General features: G+C 41.2%; 1 protein-coding gene across 5 annotated transcripts in view; it reads left to right on the forward strand.

Moving 5' to 3' along the window:
- Positions 1–23,433, forward strand: part of PIP5K1B (phosphatidylinositol-4-phosphate 5-kinase type 1 beta) — a 373,029-nt gene that overhangs the window by 157,981 nt on the left and 191,615 nt on the right. For all 5 annotated transcript variants that reach the window (XM_049896709.1, XM_049896708.1, XM_049896712.1 and 2 more), the window contains one exon: positions 17,103–17,233. In XM_049896709.1, the coding sequence (XP_049752666.1) occupies positions 17,103–17,233 (131 nt within the window). The remainder of the gene's footprint in view (positions 1–17,102; positions 17,234–23,433) is intronic.

The raw sequence follows: 23,433 nt of genomic DNA on the forward strand, positions 1-23,433 counted from the left end.
CGTTTGGTAGGGTTCCCCTTTCCACAGAGAGAGTCTGCTTCCTCACCGATTGTGTGAAGAGGGGGGAGATAATTTAAATGGAAATACCTATTTGTTCTTTGTCCTGCCTTTTCCATCAAATCTTTAAGAAAAAAATCTTTAGTCAAACAACTAGATACACTGGGATCTTGTTAAAAGGCTGTATAGTAACAAAAACTTAAAAACAAAAAACCAAACCCACTGCTGACGTTGAGTAGATTCCAACTCATAGTGACCCTATAGGACAGAGTAGAACTGCCCCACAGGCTTTGCTAGGCTGTAATCTTTGTGGGAGAAGATTACCAGGCCTTCTCTCCCATGGAGCAGCTGGTGGGCTCCAACCACCCAGCTTTCTGATTGTTAAGTGAATCCATCATGAGCTGCATCCAAAGTGGCTTAGTACCTCATGAGTCAGAATGACCTGGTTACAAGGCAGTTTCCTAGTAGGCTCCATGGCAAACAGAGGAGAAGACATGATTCTAATGTCCCTTCAGTATTCTTAGTTTTGGAAACGTAGACGGCTGCAGAAAATGTATTAAGAAAATACAGTGAAATCTGTGAGTGCCAGAACGTGACGGAATGGCCTTGTTTTTCTGGGTATCACAAGTTTTCTGCCTTTGACAGGATACAGCCTTATGACTTTTCTATTGCTCGTTCTAATGTAAAATATTTGTGTTTTCCTTCTCTGACAGGCTTCCACCTTACACAGGTTCCAGCTTTCACTGTAGTTTCTATGAAAGCAACACAATACCCCCAAATCATCTATGACTTAAGCCTTAAACCAAAAAATATCCCCCGGGGTCTTCTTCAAACCAAACAATAGTTTACCTTAACTAGTAAAGAATGTCTGCCTTGAGCATTGTGCTCTTTTAAAGAACTATCTATAAAGGATCGAATAGACAACAGCAACTTGAAAGGTTAGATGGGAAACAGTGAGTTCATGTTAATGGTGGATGGAGGAAGAACTCAGAAAGGGAGGATGAGAATGGCTAAGCAACTTGAAGAATGTGATCAATGTCACCAAATTGTACGTGTAGAAACTGTTGAATGGCGTATGTTTCGCTGAGGATGTTGTCAAGAAAAGTAAAATAAATTGTTTAAAAAAATTCATCTATAAGACCACTCGTAGTTGGAGAAGGGAATAAACATGTCTGCTCCTGATGAACAAAGACTTTAGGGAGGTGCTAGTGGTGAACTAGGAGCCCTGGCGGTGAAGTGGTTAAGTGCTTGGCTGCTAACTGAAAGGTCAGCAGTTCAAACCTACCAGCAGCTACACTGGAGAAAGACCTGGCGATCTGTTCCCATGAAGATTACAGCCTGGAAAACCCTATGGGGCAGTTCTACTCCGTCATGTAGGGTCACTATGAGTCGGAATTGACTTGATGGCACACAACAACAACAGTGGTAGAACGGAGCCTACCACTGTAGCTAATACACTTGACTGCTAACTGAAAGGTTGGTGGTTCGAGTCCACCCAGAGGCACCTCAGAAGACAGGCCTGATGATCTACATCTGAGAAATCAGCCATTGAAAACCCTATGGAGCACAGTTCTACTCTGACACATGTGGGGTCACCGTGATTCAGAGCTGGCTCCACAACAATGGGTTTTGTCATCCACAAACTATCCTATTTCCATATTCCTACAAGCAGCGTGTGGAAACCCTGGTGGTGTAGTGATTAAGTGCTACGGCTGCTAACCAAAAGGTCGGCAGTTCAAATCTGCCAGGTGCTCCTCGGAAACTCTATGGGGCAGTTCTGCTCTGTCCTGTAGGGTCGCTATGAGTCGGAATTAACTTGACGGCAGTGGGTTTTTTTTTTTTTTTTTTTTTTTACAACCAGCGTTATTCACTCTACCTTGCTTTCTTTTTCCTTAATTCTGTCATTGGAATGAATCGGAAGTGTACGCCTTCCATTTGAGTGTGGTCAGAGACAGGAGGAAGGAGAGCCTGGGGCTGGACTTGAGCTGGTGGAAGTGAACCAGGCTGTGGGCATCTCCCGCCCAGGTGGTGGTTAGGTGGCGGTTGCCCTCTTGCGATCAGGAGGAGCTACTGAGACCTTTTCTGCATGTCCTAGTCCAAGGCCCCTGTCAGTGAACATCTCTAATTTAGGATTTGACTCCAGACCTCTGGTTTTGGAAAACCAGACCTCCTGACAAACAGGGGAAAGCAATGGACCCTGTCCCTGGGAAAATGCACTCAAAATGAAAATGCCATGGGCAAGCTTTAGGCTTTAGGGATTCATGGTTCTGTAAGTTCTGTCACTCAAGGGATACAATGTGTGTTGGCTGAGGTGTTTGTTTTTATATTGGGGCAGAGGAGTCAGTGGGGGGCAGGGGGCTGGAGAAACCGTAGTGTAAGATGGACTTCCAGTGTGGGGCTAACGTGTTTGAAATTAATCCCACGGTGAGGATACTGGGGAGCCAGTAGAGGGTTTCAGACGAGGTAGTAACATGATCATATTCATCCTTTTGTAAAAGCCCCTTTGGCAACATATATGTATTTACCACAATCCTGTAATTAGTTCACCAGATGATCTTAGGGGAAAAAATACCCTTGTTGTGAAATGTTTTAATACTTCCTTTTAAAGCCAGTGATATCAGATGGCATATTAAGTGATCTAATTTCATGGACAGTGAGATGTAGACAGCAGTTTTCTGTTACCAATGTAAGGTCATTAAAATCCTGTGGTTGGCAGGATGGAGCCCTTGTGGCATAGTGGTTAAGAGGATGGCAACTAACCAAAACGTCAGCAGTTTGACTCTACCAGCCGCTCCTTGGAAACCCTATGTGGCAGTTCTACCCTGTCCTATAGGGTTGCTTGGAAACCCTGGTAGCATAGTGGTTAAGAGCTCCAGCTGCTAACCAGAAGGTCAGCGGTTCGAATCCACCAGACGCTCCTTGGGAACCGTATGGGGCAGTTCTACTCTGTCCCATAGGGTCGCTATGAGTTGGAATTGACTCGTCAGCAACGGGTTTTTTAATAGGATCGCTATGAGTCAGAATCGACCTGATGGAAATGAGTTGTCAGGATCATTGTTTTCCTAATGGTGGGTTTACTTAGACTTTTAATCTTAGTACCACTATCACTGTTATCATGTCATTATTTAAGTCCTTCCAGGCTTTGTGAAATTCCATCTCCGACAGAGATAACTTGGATATCAAAGCAGTGTGCAATGGCAGAGGACTGAACTGGGGCCTTCTGGAAGACCAGGGTGCCTCTCCTGGCTCTACCACACACTAGCCATGGGACTGGACTTCAGCTGGTGGAAGTGAGGAAGGAGGGTGTGGAGTCTCCTGCCCAGGTGGTGGTTAGGTGGCAGTTGCCCTTTTGCAGTCAGGAGGTGCTACCAAGACATTTTCTGCATGTCCTAGTCCAAGGCCCCTGTCAGTGAACATCTCTCATTTAGGATTCAACTCCAGACCTGAGGTTTTGGGAAAACAGAGCTCCTGAGAAACAAGGGAAAGCAATGGACCCTGTCCCTGGGAAAATGTTCTTCCCCCAGAGCCACTGTGTCTTTATCTATAAAATGGGCATTATAAGCCCTACCTACGTATGTAACATGGGGCATTGGTGGGTCAGGGGTAGAATTTTCACCTTCCATGGGGAAGACCCAGGTTCCATTCCTGACCAGTGCACCTCATGCATAGCGACCACCTGTCTGTGGAGGCGTGCATGTTACTGTGATGCTGAGCATGTTTCAGCAGAGCTTCCAGACTGAGAGAGACTAGGAAGAGAGGCCTGGTGATCTACTTCTGAAAATCCACCAATTAAAGCCCCAGGGGTCACAACGGTTTCATCCACAACTGATCTTGGGGATGACAAGCAGGACCAGATAGTGTCTCATTCCATTGCGGGGTCGCCGTGAATCAGGGGCCGACTGTATAGCAGCTAGCAACAGGAAACAGCTATGCAACAGGTAAAAGAGCTTTGAAAACCATGACAGGTTACCCAAACGCAGGCCGATACTCCTTTTCCTCTGGTGTTACCATCTTACCTGAGCACGTTTGGGTTAGCAAAGAGGAGTATGAAAGTAAACGTTAGAGTCTGCCTTCGTGATATTATGTGGCTCTATTTTTCTCAAAGTATCAAATGCTTTAGAGGTTTTTCCAGTATCCTGGCAACACATTTCCTCCACTTAGCCCTTGCAAAGTCCTGAATTAAAAATAGACTGTTTTGCTGTGCTCTGAAGTCCAAACCTGTATATTTTAAAGGTTTTGGAGGTCCCCCTGGGAGCTGGAAGAGAGCATGGTCACGTCCCAGTGTTTGTAGGGTGCTTGCAAAGTTACGTAGAGAACACTGGTAAGGGTGAGTGTGTGTGAAGCCACAGACCCACTACAGGCTAGGTGGTCTGCTGGTGGGTGACCCAGAGAAGGAATGGATGGCTAATGGCTTGGAGACTGCAGGAAGAACTGCTGGTCTAGAGGGTACCCATGAGCACTTCACACGGAGGGTCTTTGTCCTCATCATTACTGACCTACTCTTCAGGGACATACTGAGTAGCATTTCAAAGCCATTTCACAGGTTTAAGGCACATCTTGCTCAAGGGATTTTGGTAGGAAATGCATTACCATTCCCAGTGGGAAATGTCAGGCGCCTGGGCCTTTGCTGCCCATGCCTGGGAAACCCACATGCCACAGTGAATCTGATGGAACATTCCATGATGGGTTTTAATCATACCCAAATGCATCAATGTTAAAATGGTAAAGCATTTAACTTTACCCAGCTGTGGGAGGGGGAAACCTCCAGGCATTGCTCCTGCTGTGGCATTAAAATATCCCCTTCGTTAATGACTCTCCATGTAGAGATGTGGATGATGGTGTTTATACTGGGTTACCACTTGGCTTACAGTTTTTTTAGGCTTACCCACGGTTGGGTATGATTAGAACCAAATACAATATTTTATCTCCATTCCATCAAAAGGAGTGGCTCTCACAGAACCTCTGACTTTGCTGAGGCCAAACAGCCAAACAAAGGGGAACCCCTGGCTTTGATTCTGGAGTTGTTCTGAAAAAGGAGACGGGAAGTGGCATGGACTTTGCCGTCAGACTCTTCCAGACGCCAGCAGTGTGATGGACAGCTCACTGAGCCTTGTTGCTATTGTTGGCTACCATGCACAATGACCCCGTGCACAGAGGACAAGCCTGGTCCTGAGCCATCCCCATGATCGGTTACAGATTGGACCATTATGCTCTATAGGGCTTTCATGGGTGAATTTTCAGAAGTACATCTCCAGGCCTTTCTTCCTAGTCCATCTTAGTCTGGAAGCTCTGCTGAAACCTATTCAGCATCATGGCAACACTCCAGCCTCCAATGACAGACAGGTGTTGGCTACCATGAGGTGCATTGGCCGGGAATTGAACCTAGGTCTCCTGCATGGAAGGCAAGGATTCTACCCCCGAACCACCACTGCCCCTCACCTAACCTTGCTGATCCCTCAATCCGCCACGTGTAAAATGGGGAAATCATCATTACTCTTAGGGTCCTTGAGAGGCTGAGGTGAGGGAGGAGAACTGATGTTAGCAACGGCAGAGTGCACTCCTTATAACCTGGACTCTGAGCCAGACTCCCCAGGTGTGGATTCCAGCTCCACCTCTTCACAACCTGTGTGTGATCTCGTGCAAGGACTAATCTTCCAGAGTTTGTAAAGTGAACATATTCATAGTATCTACCTCATAGGGCCATTGTAAGCATGAAAGAGTTAGTATAACCAAACATACTTAGAACAGCACCCAGCATTTTTTAAACACGATGTAAGTATGTGCTGTGATTATGATGAGCCCCGGTGGCACAATGGTTAAAGTGCTCTGCTGCTAACCAAAATGTCAGTGGTTTGGAACCCACCCGCTGCTCTGTGGGAGAAAGATGTAGCAGTCTGCTTCCGTAAAGATTTACACCCTTGGAAACCCTATGGGGCAGTTCTACTCTGTCCTATAGGGTTGCTATGAGTTGGAATCGACTCGTCCACCATGGGTTTGGTTTGGGTATGATTATGATAAATTATGATTATAATTGTTGAGGAATTTCCCTTCCGTGCCTGTCTTGTTGAGTGTTTTTACCAGGAAAGGCTATTGGATTTTATCTAAAGCCTTTCCTTCATCCATTGCTATGATCATGTGGTTCTTTTCCTTTGTCTTATTAATGTGGTGTATTATACTAGTTGACTTTCTAGTGTTGAACCCTCCTTGCATTCCTGGAATAAATCTCACATGGTCATAGTGTGTAATTTTCTTAATACATTGTTGGATTCTGTTGCCTAAAATTTTGTTATTTGCATCTATATTCATGCAGGATGTTGGTCCGTAATTTTCTTGTGATGTCTTTGTCTGGTTTTGGTATTAGGGTAAGATTATGATTATAATGGTTATCCATATAGCAGGTGCCTGGTACAAATTAGTTAAAAAAAGACTAGGTATTATTACTACTGCTGTTTCCCTTGCCAGAGCCCTTGGTTTTTTTTTTTTTTTTTAATTGTGTTTCAGATGAAAGTTTACTTACCAAGTTAGGTTCCCATTTAACAATTTGTATACAACTTGTTCCATGACCTGGCTACATTTTTCACAATGTGTCAGCATTCTCCTCATTTCCGCTCTTTTTGTTCTGTTTGCATTAATCTAGCGTCCCTCCCCTTCTTAGCTTCTCCTCTTTGTTTTAGGGTAAGTGTTGACCATTTGGTCACCTATGGTTGATTAATTTAAGGGAGCATAGTATTCATGGGTGATGTTTATTTTATAAGCCAGTCTCTTATTTTGATGAAAGGTGGCCCCTGGGGGAACAGCTTCAGTTCCAAGTTCAAAAGATATCTTAGGGCAGTAATCTCAGGGGTTCCTCTAGTCTCCATCAGTCTAGTAAGTCTAGCCTTTTTTTTTTTTTTTTTTTTTTTAGGAATTTGAGTTTTCTGCATTTTTTTCCCATTCTAACCAGGACCATCTGTTGTATCCCTGGTCAGAACTGTTGGTAGTGGTAGCCAGGCACCATCTAATTTTTCTGATCTCAGGCTAGAAGAGTCTGTGGTTTGTGTGGGCCATTAATTCTGTGGACTAATTTTTTCCTTGGGCCTTTGGTTTCCTTCATTCTCCTTTGCTCCAGACCGAAAGAGACCCATATTGTATCTTAGATGGATATTCGAAAGCTTTTAAGACCCCAGATGCTGCTCTATGACCTTTGGTATATCCCACCTGAATTTAGAGACCATCTCAAGAATAGATTTGACGTGTTGAACACTAATGACTGGAGACCAGATGAGTTGTTGAATGACATCAAGGACATCATACATGAAAAAAGCAAAAGATCATTAAAAAGACAGGAATGGGAAAGAAAAGACCAAAATGGATATCAGAAGAGACTCTGAGACTTGCTGGTGAACATCATGCAACTAAAGCCAAAGGAAGAAATGATGAAGTAAAAGAGCTGAACAGACGATTTCAAAGGGTGGCTTGAGAAGACCAAGTATTATAATGACATGCACAAAGACCTGGAGTTAGAAAACCAAAGGGGAAGAACACACCCGGCATTTGTCAAGCTGAAAGAACTGAATCGAAAATTCAAGGCTTCAGTTGCAATAGTGAAGAATTCGACGGGAAAAATATTAAATGACGCAGGAAGCATCAAAAGAAGTTGGAAAGCATACACAGAATCGCTATACCGAAAAGAATTGGTATTCAACCATTTCAGGAGGTAGCATATGATCAGGAATTGATAGTCCTGAAGGAAGAAGTCCAAGCTGCACTGAAGGCATTGGTGAAAAACAAGGCTTCAGGAACTGGTGAGTACCAATTGAGATATTTCAGCAAATGGATGCAGTGCTGGAAGTGCTCACTCATCTATGCCAAGAAATTTGGAAGACAACCGAATGGGAGAGATCCATATTTGTGCCTATTCTCAAGAAAGGTGATCCAAATGAATGTGAAACTTATCGAGCAATATCATCAATATCACATACAAGCAAATTTTGCTGAAGATCATTAAGAAGTGGCTGCAGCAGTACATTGACAGGGAATTGCCAGAAATTCAAGCTGGATTCCGAAGAGAATGTGAAACAAGGGATATCACTGCTGATGTCCGATGAATCCTGCCTGAAAGCAGAGAATACCAGGAAGCTGTTTACCTGTGTTTTATTGACTATGCAAAGGCGTTTGATTGTGTGGATCATAGCAAATTATGGATAACATGGGAATTCCAGAACACTTAATTGTGCTCATGAGGAACCTGTTCACAGACCAAGAGGCAGTCATTTGAACAGAACACGGGGATACTGTGTGGTTTAAAGTCAGTAAAGGTGTGCATCAGGGTTGTATCCTTTCACCATCCCTTTCAAGCTGTATCCTGAGCAAATAATCCAAGAAGCTGGACTGTATGAAGAAGAATGGGGCATCAGGATTGGAGGAAGACTTATTAACCTGTGATATGCAGATGACACAGCCTTGCTTGCTGAAAGTGAAGAGGACTTGAAGCACTTACTGATGAAGATCAAAGACTATAGCCTTCAGTGTGGATTACACCTTAACATAAAGAAAACAAAAATCCTCACAACTGGACCAATAAGCCACATCATGATAAACGGAGAAAAGATTGAAGTTGTCAAGGATTTCATTTTACTTGGATCAACAATCAACCCCCATGGAAGCAGCAGTCAAGGAATCAAAGACCCATTGCATTGGGCAAATTTGCTGGAAAAGACATCTTGAAAATGTTAAAAAGCAAAGACGTCACTTTGAAGACAAAGGTGCGCCTGACCCAATCCATGGTGTTTTCACTCGCCTCATATGCATGCGAAAGCTGGGCAATGAGTAAAGAAGACTGAAGAAGAATTGGCGCCTTTGAATTGTGGTGTTGTCGTAGAATATTGAATATGCCATGGACTGCCAAAAGAACAAACAAATCTGTCTTGGAGGAATTACAACCAGAATGCTCCTTAGAAGCAAGGATGGTGAGACTACATCTCACATACCTTGGACATGTTATCAGGAGGGATCAGTCTCTGGAGAAGAACATCATGCTTGGTAAAGTAAAGGATCAGGGAAAAAGAGGAAGACCCTCAATGAAATGGATTGACAAGTGGCAGCAACAGTGGGCCCGAGCATAACAATGATTGTGAGGATGGTGCAGGACTGGGCAGTGTTTCGTTCTGTTGTGCATGGGGTCACTATGAGTCTGAACCAACTTGATGGCACCTAACAATAATAACAACAGTGCTGATCTTGTGTTTTCTTCCAGTAACTTTATGGTTTTTGCTTTAATATTTAGATCTTTTAAAGCCATTTCGAGTTAGTTTTTGTGCATGGTGTGAGGTATGGATCCTGATTCAGTTTTCTTCCTATTGATACCCAGTTTTGCCAGCACTGTTCGTTGAAGAGACTATTTCTCTCGCATTGAATGGACTTTGACGTTTTGTTGAAGATCAGCTGCTGGTACTGGGTTCTCAGTTCTATTCCATTGGTCTATGTGTCTGTCATTGTACTAGTACCAGGCTGTTTTGATTACTGTGGCTGTACAGTAAGTTTTAAGATCAGGAAGCGATAGGCTTCCTACTTTGTTTTCTTTGATATTGTTTTAGCTACTCGGGGCCTCCTTTCTTTCCATATAAAGTTAGAGATTAGTTTTTCCATTTCATTAAAGAATGTTTGGGATTTAGACTGGAATTGCATTGTATCTATAGGTTGCTTTTGGTGGTATGGACATTTTCATAATGTTAAGTCTTCCAATCCATGAGCACGGAATGTTTTACTTTTTTGCAGCAGTGTTTTATAATTTTCCTTGTGTAAGTCTTCTACATCCTTAGTTAGGTTTATTCCTAGGTATTTTATCCTTTTGGAGCTATTATAAATGGTATTGTTTTCTTGATTTTCTTTTCAGAGTCTTCTTTCATAGTATAGGGAAACCCAGCTGATCTCTCTGTGTTGATCTTGTACCTTGCCACTTTGCTGAGTCCTTCTACTAGTTCCAGTAACTTCCTTATAGAACCTCTGGGATTTTCTATGTATAGAAACATGTCATACATGAACAAGGATAGTTTACGTCTTCCTTTACAATTTGCACACCCTTTATTTCCTTTATTGCCCTAGGTAGAACTTCCAGTGCAATATTGAATAAGAGTGGTGATAAAGGGCATCCTTGTCTCATTCTTTTTCTCAGGGGTAAAACTCAATCTTTCTCCATTGAGAGTAATGTTGGATGTTGGTTTAGCATGTTGTTAGGTACCGTCACCCCCACACATCGGAACTGACTCGACGGCACCTAACGACAGCAGCAACAGGTGCTATCAGATAGGTTCCGACTCATAGCGACCCTGTGTACAACACAGTGAAACATTGCCTGGTCCTGCACCATCATCACAATTGTTGCTATGTTTGAGTCCATTGTTGCAGCCACTGTATCAGTCCATCTCATTGAAAGTCTTCCTCTTTTTCGCTGACCCTCTACTTTACCAAGCATGATGTCCTTTTCTAGGGACTGGTCACTCCTGATAACATGTCCAGTGTATGTGAGAGGAAGTCTTGCCATCCTTGCTTCTAATGAGCATTCTGGCTGTACTTCTTCCAAGACAGTTTTGGTTTTTTGGCAGTTCATGGTATATTCAATATTGTTTGCCAGCACCATGATTCAGGGGCATCAATTCTTCTTTGGTCTTCCTTTTTCATTGTCTAGCTTTTAAATGCATATGAGGTGATTGAAAATACCATGGCTTGGGTCAGGAACACCCTAGTCCTCAAAGTGACACCTTTGCTCGGTTTTACATATATGGCTCTAATTATGTTGAGGATTTTCCCTTCTATTCCAATTTTGAAGAGAGTTTTTATCAGGAAAGTGTGTTGGATTTTATTGAATGTCTTTTCTGCATTGAGATGATCATGTGACTCTTTATCTTTGTTTTATTTATGTGGTGGATTGATTTTCTAATGTTAAACCATCCTTGTGTCTCTGAAATGTTGTTGAATTCTGTTGGCTAGAATTTTCTTGAGAATTTTTGCATCTATATTTATGAGAGATTATTGGTCTGTGATTTTCTTTTTTAGTGGTGTCTTTGCCTTTCTTTGTTATCAGGGTTATACTGGGTTCATTGAATGAATTAGGTAGTGTTCCTTCCTTTTCTATGTTCTAGAATAGTTTGAGTAGAATTGGTGTCAACTTTTCTCTGAATTTTTGGTAGAATTCTTCACGGAACCTGTCTAGGTCAGGGCTTTCTCTTCGTTGAAAGTTTTTATTTTTATTTTTTCATGACATCTTCTATTTCTTCTTTTGTCTGGGGTCTGTTCAAATTTTCTGCCTCTATTTGTGTTAGGTAGGTAGGTGTGTGTTTCTAGAAATTTGTTCGTCTCTTCTAGGTTTTCAAATTTGTTGGAGTGTAATTTTTTATGATATTCTGTTATGATCCTTTTTATCTCAGTTGGTTCTGTCATAATGTCACCCATCTCATTTCTTATTTTGGTTATTTGCATCTTCTGGTTTTTTTCATTTGTCAGTTTGGCCAGTGGTTTGTCAATTTTATTGATCCTCTCAAAGAACCAACTTCTAGTCTTGTTGAGTCTTTCTATTGTTTTTCTCTTTTCTATTTCATTTATTCTTGCTCTGCTCTTTATTATTCCCTTCTTTCTGGTGACTGTGAACTTCTCTTCCTACTCCTCCGTTTGTTCAAGTTGTAGGGCTAAACTATTGATTTGGGCCCTATTTTCTTTTTTGATGTGTGCATTTATTGTTGTAAATTCTCCTCTGAGTATGGCTTTTGCTGTGTCCCAAAGGTTTTGGTATGTTGTGTTTTCATTCTCGTTTGATTCCAGAAAAACTTCTAAATTTCATTTTTAATTTCTTCTGTTACCCAACACTTTTTAAGTAAGGTGTTACTCAGTTTCCATGTGTTTTTTTCCCTTCCTCTTTCAGTTATTGAATTTTAGTTTTATAGCATTATGATCAGAGAAGATGCTTTGCATTATTTCAGTGCTCTTGAATTTATTGAGGCTTGCTTTGTGACCTAATATTGGCCTATTCTGGAGACCGATCCATGTACACTGGAGAAGTATGTGTACTGTGCTGCTGTTGGGTGGTGTGTTCTGTATGTCTGTGAGATCTAGTTGGTCAATTGTGTTATGTAGATACTCTGTATCTTTTTTGAGTTTCTTTCTAGTTTTTCTGTTCGATGTCAAAAGTGGTTTGTTAAAGACTCCTACTATTATTGTAGAACTGTCTATTTCAACTTTCAGTTCTGTTAGAGCTTGTTTTATATATTTTGAAGCTCTTTCATTGGGAGCATAAATATGTATTGTGGTTATGTCCTCTTGTAGATTGATCCTTTAATCATTGTGTCATGCCCCTCCTTGTCTCTAATAATGGATTTTCACTTAAAGTCTATTTTATCAGAGATTATTACCACTTCTGCTCTCTTTTGGTTGCTGTTTGCTTGATATATATTTTTTCCATCCTTTGATTTTAACGTATTTATGTCCTTGTGTGTAAGATGTGTCTCCTGTAGGCAACATATTGATGGGTCATGTTTTTTAATCCATTCTGCCACTCTTTATCTCTTGACTGGTGCATTTAAACCATTTGTATTCATTGTGATTATCGTTAGGTGTGAATTTACTCCTGCCTGGTGCCACAGTAGTTAAGTGCTAGGGCTGCTAGCCAAAAGTTGGCAGTTTGAATCCACCCAGGCACTCCTTGGAAACTCTGTGGGGCAGTTCTACTCTGTCCTATAGGGTTGCTATGAGTCGAAATTGATTTGACGGCAATGGGTTTTTTATTGTGGTGCAATGGTTTCTTTGTTCTGCTTAATTTTCTGTGCTGAGTTCTTTTTGTTTGTGGATTTTCTTTTTCATTCCTTTGTTGCTGTTGAGTTTATGTTTGCAGAGTCTTTTTTTTTTTTTTTTTGGTAAGTAGGTTTATTTATTTTCTTTGTGGTTACTCTGAAACTTATCTTTCTTTTCCTAAGTTTAAAACAGTCTGTTATGTCTGAAATCACCTTTGGCTTTCTCTGCAAATGGAAATTCTATAACTATGCCATTTATTTCCTCTTTTTGTTTTGAAGTTGTCATGATTTCCAGATTGATATCTCTGGTTCCCTGTTTTCAGTTTTATGTTATATTTGAGAATTGTCAGGGTTGGAATTTTGGTAATACTGTCATGTGTCTTGATCTCAGGTTGTTGTCTGATGTCATTGGCTTTCTGTCCGAAGAACTCCCTTTAATGTTTCTTGTAAAGTTGGTCTAGTTTTTACCAATTCCCTTGATATCTGTATATCTGAAAATGTTCTAGCTTTGCCATCATATTTGAAAGACAATTTTGATTCTTGGTTGGCAATTTTATTTATTTTTTAGGGTTTTGTATATATCATTCCACTGTCTTCTCGCCTGTGTGGTTTCTGGTGAGAATTCAGTGCTTAATCTTATTGATGCCTCTTTATAGGTGATATTTCATTTTTCATGAGCTGCTTTCAGAATTCTTTCTTTGTTTTTGGTTTTGGAAAGGTTGATTATGATGTATCTTGATGTTTTCTTTTGGTGTCTATCCAGTATGGGGTTCATTGAGCTTCATGGATGGAAACCTTCTTGTCTTTCATGATAGTAGGGAAGTTTTCTGTCAATAAATCTTCAAAAATTCTGTCTGTGCTTTTTTTTTTCTTCCTTGTCTTCTGGAATTCCACTTATGCATAAATTCTTTCTCTTGGTAGTATCCCACATAACTCTTAGGCTTTCTTCATTCTTTTTTTCTGATTGTTCCCCAAACAAATTAGTATTAAGGGATTTTTCCCCTGTTTTGCTGATTCTTTCCTTTATTGCTGTGATTCTACTTGCATGTCCTTCTTTTGAATTATCCATTTCTGATATTTTATTGTTAATCTTCTGGATTTCTAGTTATTATTTTTGTATGGTTTCTAATTGTCTATTTATTTTGCCATCTTGTTCTTGTATTGTGTTCCTGAATTCTTCTTTGGTTTTGTTTGTATTTTCCTTGATCTCTTTGAAGACCTTGTATATAAGTCTTTTGAATTCCTTATCAGATAATTCTATTACCAGTTCTTCAGGAAGGTTTTCTGCCACTTTTTTTGGTCATATATTTGAGTCATCTTGTCTTGTTTCTTTGTATGATTTGCCTTTTTTTTTTTTTTTTGGTCTCTGAGGTACTAAGGTGTCATTTTATGTATTGATTGATTGTATGTTTGTCATTTCATCCTGATTTTTTGTTTTGTTTTGATGTATCAGGGAGGGTGGGACAGGCATGCTTTGCTGATTGCTTGTCTGGCAGCACAGGAGCACTCACCACCTGTCTCTGAGTGGGCAGGGCAGCAGTGGGCAGGGTGAATCCACGTCAGTTTTCAGTGGGTGTGTGAACCACTGTGGGTGGGCTGGTCAGGCACTGGTCACCACCTATTGTCAGTTCAGTGGCATGAGGGGCATTCACAGCCACTCACTGGGTGGGCAGGGTGGCAGCCAGGGGGTGCGGCAGGTGTCTAGGAGCACTGAAGAGCTCTGCTGCTGCTTGTTAGATCAGTGTGGGGGGTGGTGGATAGATGCCCAGGCATGCCAGAGCATTCTCGCACTACTCAGCAGGTTGGCAGGTGGGGTGGCAGCTGGTCAGCAGGGCATGCCAGAACACTCTCACACCACAAGTAGGTTGCAAAGCCCTTGCATTTTAAGGGACCTGGAAGGGAAGTAATATTATTACAAATCTTTTTTTGTTCTGGTTTAACTAAACAGATTTAAATGGGGTCCTTTCCAAAATTTTATTCCTTTGGGGACCATATGAATCTTAGATCTTAGGAGAGAGATTTGTTTTTAGTCCTTTTCAGAGCAAGAACATGGAGGCCTGGTGGTACAGTGGTTAAGTGCTCTGCTGCTAACTGAAAGGTTGGCAGTTTCAACCTACCAGCCACTCCATGGGAGAAAGGTGTGGCAGTCTACTTCCATAAAGACTACAGCCTTGGAAACCCTATGGTGCAGTTCTGTTCTGTGCTATCGGGTCACTGTGAGTTAGAATTGGGCAGTGGCAATGGGTTTGGGTAGAGCAGGAGCATATTCTGGGCCTTCACCATAGATTTTCTGAATTATAAATTATGTGTTTTAACAACAAACTCCTTACACCCCCAATACTCTGTGAAGTTTGAAAATATCAAATATAGCCTACCCAAAACTTTGGTGTTATTGTTAGGTGCTGTTGAGTCATCTCCAACTCATAGCCACCCCATGTATGACAGAACAAAATACTGCCTGGTCCTGCACCATCCTCACAATCGCTATGTTTGAGCCCATTGTTGCAGCCACTGTATCAATCTATCTCATTGAGGGTCTTCCTCTTTTTCACTAAGCATGATGACCTTCTCCAGAGATTGATCCTTCCTGATAACCTGTCCAAAGTACATGAGGTGAATTCTCACCATCCTTGCTTCTAAGGAGCGTTCTAGCTGTACTTCTTTCAAGACAGAATTGTCTGTTCTTCTGGCACTCCATGGTACATTCAGTATTCTTTGCCAACACCATAATTCAAATGTGTCAGTTCTTCTTCAACCACCTTCTGTTGCCAAGACAGGGTCAACACAGAATTGGGTTCTCCACCCATTTAACGGGTTGTTCCTGCCAAAAAGTGGTAAATAACTGTTATCATGGTGATGTCATGAATTATATGAAGTAAGCAGAAACACAAATTGTTCTGAGAAGCAGACTCAGGGTGGAGGTGGGGGAGGAAAAGGTATTTGGAGGGCCTGGGAGTCTGTTGGTAGCGCTGGTCCAGAACATTATAGGGTATTGGATCTTCTGGAAAGTGCTCATGTCACATCTTGTGCCACTCTGCTCCGAGTGTTGGGTGGGAGTAGAGATGCCTTTTGAATTTTTGTGTGAGGTTGAAATGAGAAATATCCATCTCAGCCTTCAGAGGCCAGAGCAACTAGTACAAAAGGTCAGTGACGCCAATCGGTGGCATTTCAGAGCTGTTGTCTCAGAACAGGGAGTATTAAAATAGCAAACATTTTTTTTTTTTTTTTAAAGCACTTGATGCACTAGGGCTTGAGTCTTGATCTTTTCCCATCTTAAGCCAAATGGCGTGTGAAAAAAGAAGAACACCGGGACATGTTTCCACCTTCTGAGGAGGGGAGGGCATCTAGTGGGTGGAGACCAGAGATGCTGCTAAACATACTACAATGCACAGGACAGCCTCCCAACAACAAGGAATTATCTGGACCAAAGTGTCAGCAGTGTCAAGATTGAGAAATCCTGACTTAAGTGCATATAATAAAGATCATTTATTTTATAGGAAAAAAAAAACTTTTAGATTTAGCACTTTCATTTGGCAAATCCAAGACCCATCTCCCCTCCGCTCAATTGCTTTATTTGTTCATTTATTTATTTCTTCATAGCTTTTGACACCAAAGAACCATGAACAACTGCCCCCTTGCTGTGAGACCAGAAGAACTGACTGGTGCCCACGTACCATTACTGATTGTTTTGATCCAAGATTCTACAGAAGAATCTTGATCATGAGGCAGAAGAATGTGGAACAGAATTTTAGATTTTTGGTGGAAGCTAGAATTTCTGGAGCTGTTGAGATGGGATGAACCCCTGAAACTACTGCCCTGAGATAATCTTTAAAATTAAGCCTTAAACCAAAAATATCCCCTCAAGTCTACTTTGAACCAAGCAATAGTTTATCTTAAGTATGCCTACTTTGAGCATTGTGCTCTTTCAAAGAATTATCTATTTGAGATCAAATTGACAACAGTAACTGGAAAGGTTAGACGGGAAGCTTAGGGGACAGTGAGTCTAAGTCAGTGGTGGTGGAACAATTCAGAGAAGGGTGGTGGGAATATTTGTACAACTTGAAGAATGTAATCAATGTCACTGACTTGTGCATGTAGAAATAGTTTGAAATGGTATATGACTGTGTGTATTTTCACCAAAAAAAAAAAAAAAAAAAGATCTCAATAAAATTGAGATTTAAAAAAAAAAGAAGCAGCAATAGGTCATCTTTCCAGACATCAGCTTCCGTGTTGCTCAGGAACAAGAGAGGAGATCTGATCTCACACTCCTCTTTTTGCTGTGTGTGACATTGAACGAGTCCCTGACCCTTAAGACTAATGCTGTGACCCTTGTTTTCTTTGCAGACTGCATCATCTGCTATTAAAGGTGCTATCCAGTTGGGAATAGGATACACGGTGGGTAATCTCACTTCCAAGCCAGACCGAGATGTTCTCATGCAAGACTTTTATGTGGTGGAAAGTGTGTTTCTACCCAGGTAAGAACATTTTTATTTGTGATGATTTCCATGCTAAGACACCTTCCTGGTGACATCTGCGTAGTGAAGGACATTTTCACCCTGTACTCATATTGATGTGAGTATTGGAGCTTTTGGCAGGGCCAAAATCAGCCAAAATGATTGTTTTCATTGCAAAGATAGATTGGATTATTTTTTTATATGGAGATGGTAGATGGATTTCATCCTATGGGCCAGTTGTAATTTGTTCTGAAGAATGTCTGGAAGACTATATGAAAAAAGATTTTAAGATTCAGTGGGAAAGAATGAGGTAATCAAAGAGTAATGTCTGCCATGGGTTTAAAAAGAGAAGACTTCCAAGAAACACCCATTGTGCCGGGCGAGGGGGTAGGGAACAAATGGACCTCGATCTGAGTTCAGTCTTGCAGCTCCTGTTTCTTGATGACTTTAACTTAACTCTCCTCCAGAAAACCTGAGATCCTTGCTATTTTGACACCATATTTGCCAAAGCACCAAAGTTACTCATACATATAGCCTCTAATTGTTGTCATATTTTGGGAAAAAAAATTTATAAAATAGATAAACAAGGCTATCGTCACCTTCCGTCACGCATCTGTCAGTGTGTTGTACTGTTGGGGCTTGCATGCTGCAGTGATGCTGGAAGCTATGCTACTGTTTTTCAAATACGAGTAGGATCACCCATGGTGAACAGGTTTCAGATGAGCTTCCAGACTAAGACAGACTAGGAAGAAGGACCTGGTAGTCTACTTCTGAAGAAAATTAGCCAGTGAAAACCTTATGAAGAGCAGTGGAACATTGTCTGATATAGTGCCAGAAGATGAGCCCCTCAGGTTGGAAGGCACTCAAAAGATGACTGGGGAAGAGCTGCCTCCTCAAAGTAAAGTTGACTTTAATAACGTGAAAGGAGTCAAGCATTCAGGACCTTCATTTGCTGATGTGGCATGGCTCAAAATGAGAAGAAACAGTTGCAAACATGCATTTATAATTGGAATATAGAATGTACGAAGTATGAATCTAGGAAAATTGGAAGTTGTCAAAAAATGAAAAGGAACACATAAACATTGATATCTCAGGCATTAGTGAGCCGAAATGGACTCCTGTTGGCCATTTTGAATCAGACAGCCATATGGTCTACTAAACCGGGAATGACAAATTAAAGAGGAATGGTGTTGCATTCATCATCAAAAAGAACATCTCAAGATCTATCCTGAAGTACGACGCTGTCAGTGATAATATCCATACACCTACAAGGAAGACCAGCTAATACAACTATTATTCAAATTTATCCACCAACCACTAAGGCCAAAGATGAAGAAATTGAAGATTTGTTTTCCAACTTCTGCAGTCTGAAATTGATTGAACATGCAATCAGGATGCATCGATGATTACTGATGATTGGAATGCAAAAGTTGGAAACAAAAAAGAAGGATTGGTAGTTGGAAAATATGGCCTCTGTAATAGAAATGACACTGAATATCTCAAAATAGAATTTTGCAAGACCAATGACTTCATTGCAAATACCTTTTTTTCAACAACGTAAACAGCAACTGTACATGTGGGCCTTGCTGGATGGAATACACAGGAATCAAATCAACTACATCTGTGAAAAGAGATGATGGAAAAGCTCAGTATCATCAGTCAGATCATTAGTTAGAACAAGGCCAGGGACCAGCTGAAGAACAGACCATCAATTGCTTGTATGCAAGTTCAAGTTGAAGCTGAAGAAAAGTAGAACAAGTCCACGAGAGCCAAAATATATCCCACCTGAATTTAGAGACCATCTCAAGAATAGATTCGATGCATTGAACACTAATGACCGAAGACCAGACAAGTTGTGGAATGACATCAAGGACATCATATATGAAGAAGACAAGAGGTCATTAAAATGACAGGAAAAAAAGAAAAGACCAAAATGGGTGTCAGAAGAGACTCTGAAACTTGCTCTTCGACATCAAATAGTTAAAGTGAATGAAAGAAATGCTGAAGTAAGAGAGCTGAACAGAAGATTTCAAAGGGCAGCTTGAGAAGACAAAGTAAAGTGTTATAATGACATGTGCAAAGACCTGGAGTTAGAAAACCAAAAGGGAAAAACATGCTTGGCATTTCTCAACCTGAAAAACTGGAGAAAATATTCAGGCCTTGAGTTGGAATGGTGAAGGATTCTGTGGGGAAATAGTAAACAACACAAGAAGCATCAAAACAAGATGGAAGGAATACACAGAGTCACTGTACCAAAAAGAACTGGTCAATGTTCAGTCATTTCAGGAGGTATCATATGATCAAGAACCGACGGTACTGAAGGAAGATGCACTGAAGGCATTGGTGAAAAACAAGGCTCCAGGAATTGACCGAGTCCCAATTGAGTTGTCTCAACAAATGGATGCAGTACTGGAAGTGCTCAATTGTCTATGTCAAGAAATTTGGAAGACAGCTACCTGGCCCACTGACATAAAGAGACCCACATTTATGCCTATTCCCATGGAAGCTTATCCAACCAAATGTGGAACTTATTGAACAATATCATTAATATCACACACAAGTAATTTTGCTAAAGTTCACTCAAAAACAGTTGCAGCACTACATCGAGAGAGAACTGCCAGAAATTTAAGCCGAATTCAGAAGAGGACGTGGAACGAAGGATATCGTTGCTGATGCCAGATGGATCCTAGCTGAAAGCAGAGAGTACCAGTAAGGTGTTTGCCTGTGTTTTATTGACTATGCAAAGGCATTTGATTGTGTGGATCATCATAACAAATTATAGATAACATTGCCAAGAATGAGAATTCTAGAACACTTAATTGTGCTCATAAGGAACCTGTTCATAGATCAAGAGGCAATTATTTGAACAGAACAAGGGGATACTGAGAGGTTTAAAGTCAGGAAAGGTGTGAGTCAGGATTGTATCCTTTCACCATACCTATTCAGTCTATATGTTGAGCAAATAATCAGAGAAGCTGGACCATATAAAGAAGAACGGGACATCAGGATTCCAGGAAGACTCATTAACAACCTGTGTTATGCAGATGACACAACCTTGCTTCCTGGAAGAGAAGAGGACTTGTCGCACTTGCTGATGAAAGTCAAAGGCCACAGCCTTCAGTATGGATTACACCTCAACATAAAGAAAACAAAAATCCTCACAACTGGACCAGTGAGCAACATCATGATAAATGGAGAAAAGATTGAAGCTGTCAAGGATTTTATTTTACTTGGATCCACAATCAACCCTCATGGAAGCAGCAGTCAAGAAATCGAACCATGCATTGCATTGGGCAAATCTGCTGCAAAAGACCTCTTTAAAGTATTAAAAAACAAAAATGTCACGTTAAGATCTAAGGTGTGCCTGACCCAAGCCATGGTGTTTTCAGTCGCCTCATATGCATGGGAAAGCTGGACAATGAATAAGGAAGAACAAGAAGAATTGATGCTTTTGATTTGTTGTGTTGGTGGAGAATATTGAATATATCATGGAGTCCCAGAAGAATGAAAAAATCTGTCTTGGAAGAAAGCTCCTTAGAAGGGAGGATGGTGAGACTTCGTCTCACATACTTTGGACGTGTCATCAGGAGGGACCAGTCTCTGGATAAGTACATCATGGTTGGTAAAGTGGAGGGTCAGCAAAAAGGAGGAAGACCCTCAAGGAGATGGACTGACATAGTGGCTGCAACAATTGGCTCAAATATAGCAATGATCGTGAGGATGGTGCAGGACGAGGCAATGTGTTTCATTCTGTTACGCGTAGGGTGGCTATGAGTCAGAGCCGACTCGATAGCACCTAACGACATCATCACCTTAGAATAGAAAGAGAAGCATTATTATTAAGTTGGAAATGTCACCAATACAAACAGGATTTTTCAGATAAAATGGTCTAGAAAGTAAAAACAGAGATATTCAATTCGGGAATTCGAGAGAGATTATTTTGCCTTTGGGGCTATGAGGAGTGACTTGACAGACACATTTGTATTTAAAATAAGTTTTTTCTTTTCAAAAGAGCCCTGGTGGTGCAGTGGTTAAGCAGTTCACCTGGTGCTTGGCTGCTAACTGAAAGGTTGATGGTTCGAACCCATCAGCTGCTCCGTGAGAGAAGCGGCATTCTACTTCCATAAAGTTTACAGCCTTGGAAACCATATGGGGCACTTCTGCTCTGTCCTATAGGGTCACTATGAGTTGTTTTTTTTCTTTTCAAAATAAGCCATTTCTACTATCCTGTATTACTGGACTTGGGTGAAAGTGGCTGTGGAGATAAGGTCACCTAGTGGTCTTTTTGCTTGATTTTTTTTTTTTTTTAATCTTTAGGGAAATGGCATTTACACATTTATCTCTGTGTACAGTGTTCAACTTTCTAGAAATAAAACCTAGAAATCAGCTACATAGTCACAGCTGGTAAACCATTTGCCATCAAGTCAACCTCGACTCATGGTGACCCCGTGTGTGTCAGAGTAGAACTGTGCTCCATGGGGTTTTCAATGGCTGATTTTTCAGAAGTAGATCACCAGGCCTTTTTCTGAGGCACCTCTGGGTGGACTTGAACCTCCAACCTTTTGTTGGGCAGCTGTGTGTTAACTGTATCACCCAGGGACTCCTCAGAGTCAAAGGAACACATAAATAAAAGAAATTTAGCTATCAGCTAGAGACAGCCTTAAATGCTGTTAGCTGAAAAATCAAGTTGATCTACTGGAAGGTCTGAAGTTTGCTTCTCAAAGGTCCTCTAGCAGCCAGGAGAACTAGTTTCCAGACAGAAAATCGACAACTCCAAGGCCTAATAAATAATGCTATTTGCTCACAATACTACTCTTCTTTCTCTGGGTGGAAATTGTTCTGTGTGTGTGTATGTGTGTGTGTTTATTGAGGTAAATATGTAGGTAACAAAATACTTCCATTCCATTTCAACATTCTTCATGTGTCCAATTCAGCAACATTAATTGTGTTCATCATGTTGGCAACCATCATTGTTCATGTGTTTCTGTTTCCATCACACTTAACAGAGCTCAGTGTTTCCTAAACAGTGAGTCTGTTTCTCCCCTCCCTCCACCCACCTCTGTCAACCTTAGATCTGCAGGTATTTGCATGCACATAAGTGGGATCATACAGTATTTGTCCTTTTTGGTCCGGCTTATTTCGCTCCACATAATGTCCTCCAAGTTCATCCCCATTGGAGACTGTATCAGGACTTCATTCTTTTTATGGCTGAGTAATATTCCATTGTGTGTAGGTACTGCGTTTCCTTTATTCATTCATCTGCTGATGGATGTTTAAATCATTTCCATCTTTTGGAAAGAGTGTCTGAATGTTTTCTAACAGTTTATCATTCCAAAACAAAAGTGTGTATCAACTACACTTTTTCTGTTTAAAGCCAGGAGGCCATGAATGTGTGTTAATCTTCTAGTATGATCTGCTGGGCTCATAATTCCTGTAAAAGTGTACGCAGGTTGTTCTGGCTCTCCTGGGCCCTACATAGGCACTTCACCCTTATTTTTGCCTCCTGGTTTCCTGGGCCCCTACGTAGGCACTTCACCCTTATTTTTTTCCTTCAGCTACAAATCAGAGGAATGGAGGATGTGTGTGGGATGGTGGCTGGCAGGGAGCTCAGAGCGCCGTGAGCGGTTAAGCCTGAAGACGGGTGTGTGAATGAGGGCAGGTGCTTCATCCTTGCTAATCCCTTCTTCCTCTCACACTGTGTTGCCACCACAACCAGCACTGACAGGCATTAGGGGGAAGATGTGGCCCAAGCCCATGGGCTCCAGACCAGCAACCTCAGCAGCCCCTGGGAACTTGTTAGAAATGCAGATTCTTGGGCTCCACTCCAGACCTGCTGAATCAGCAACTCTGAGGGTGGGACCCAGCAATCTGTTTTAACAAGCCCCAGGTGATTCTTAGCACACACAGCCAAGCACGCTACGTCCCATTTTAGAGTGCCAGTCTTTCTGGTAGACACCAAATTCTGATCTTGGGGTTATTGCATGATTCTTACAACTGATAAAATTCTAATGTTTCACTCTTTTAATATCTCAAATATCAGAATTACATTTATAATTGCCTCATATGCATGTGAAAGCTGGACGATGATTAAAAAAAGATGAATTGACACATTTGAATTGCAGCGTAGGCAAAAATATTGACTATATAGGAACAAATCAGTACTGGAAGAAATAAAACCAGATTGCTCCTTAGCTAGCCACAACAATGGACTCAAGCATACC

This window comes from Elephas maximus, chromosome 9, assembly GCF_024166365.1.
Source record: "Elephas maximus indicus isolate mEleMax1 chromosome 9, mEleMax1 primary haplotype, whole genome shotgun sequence".
Taxonomy (NCBI): Eukaryota; Metazoa; Chordata; class Mammalia; order Proboscidea; family Elephantidae; genus Elephas; species Elephas maximus.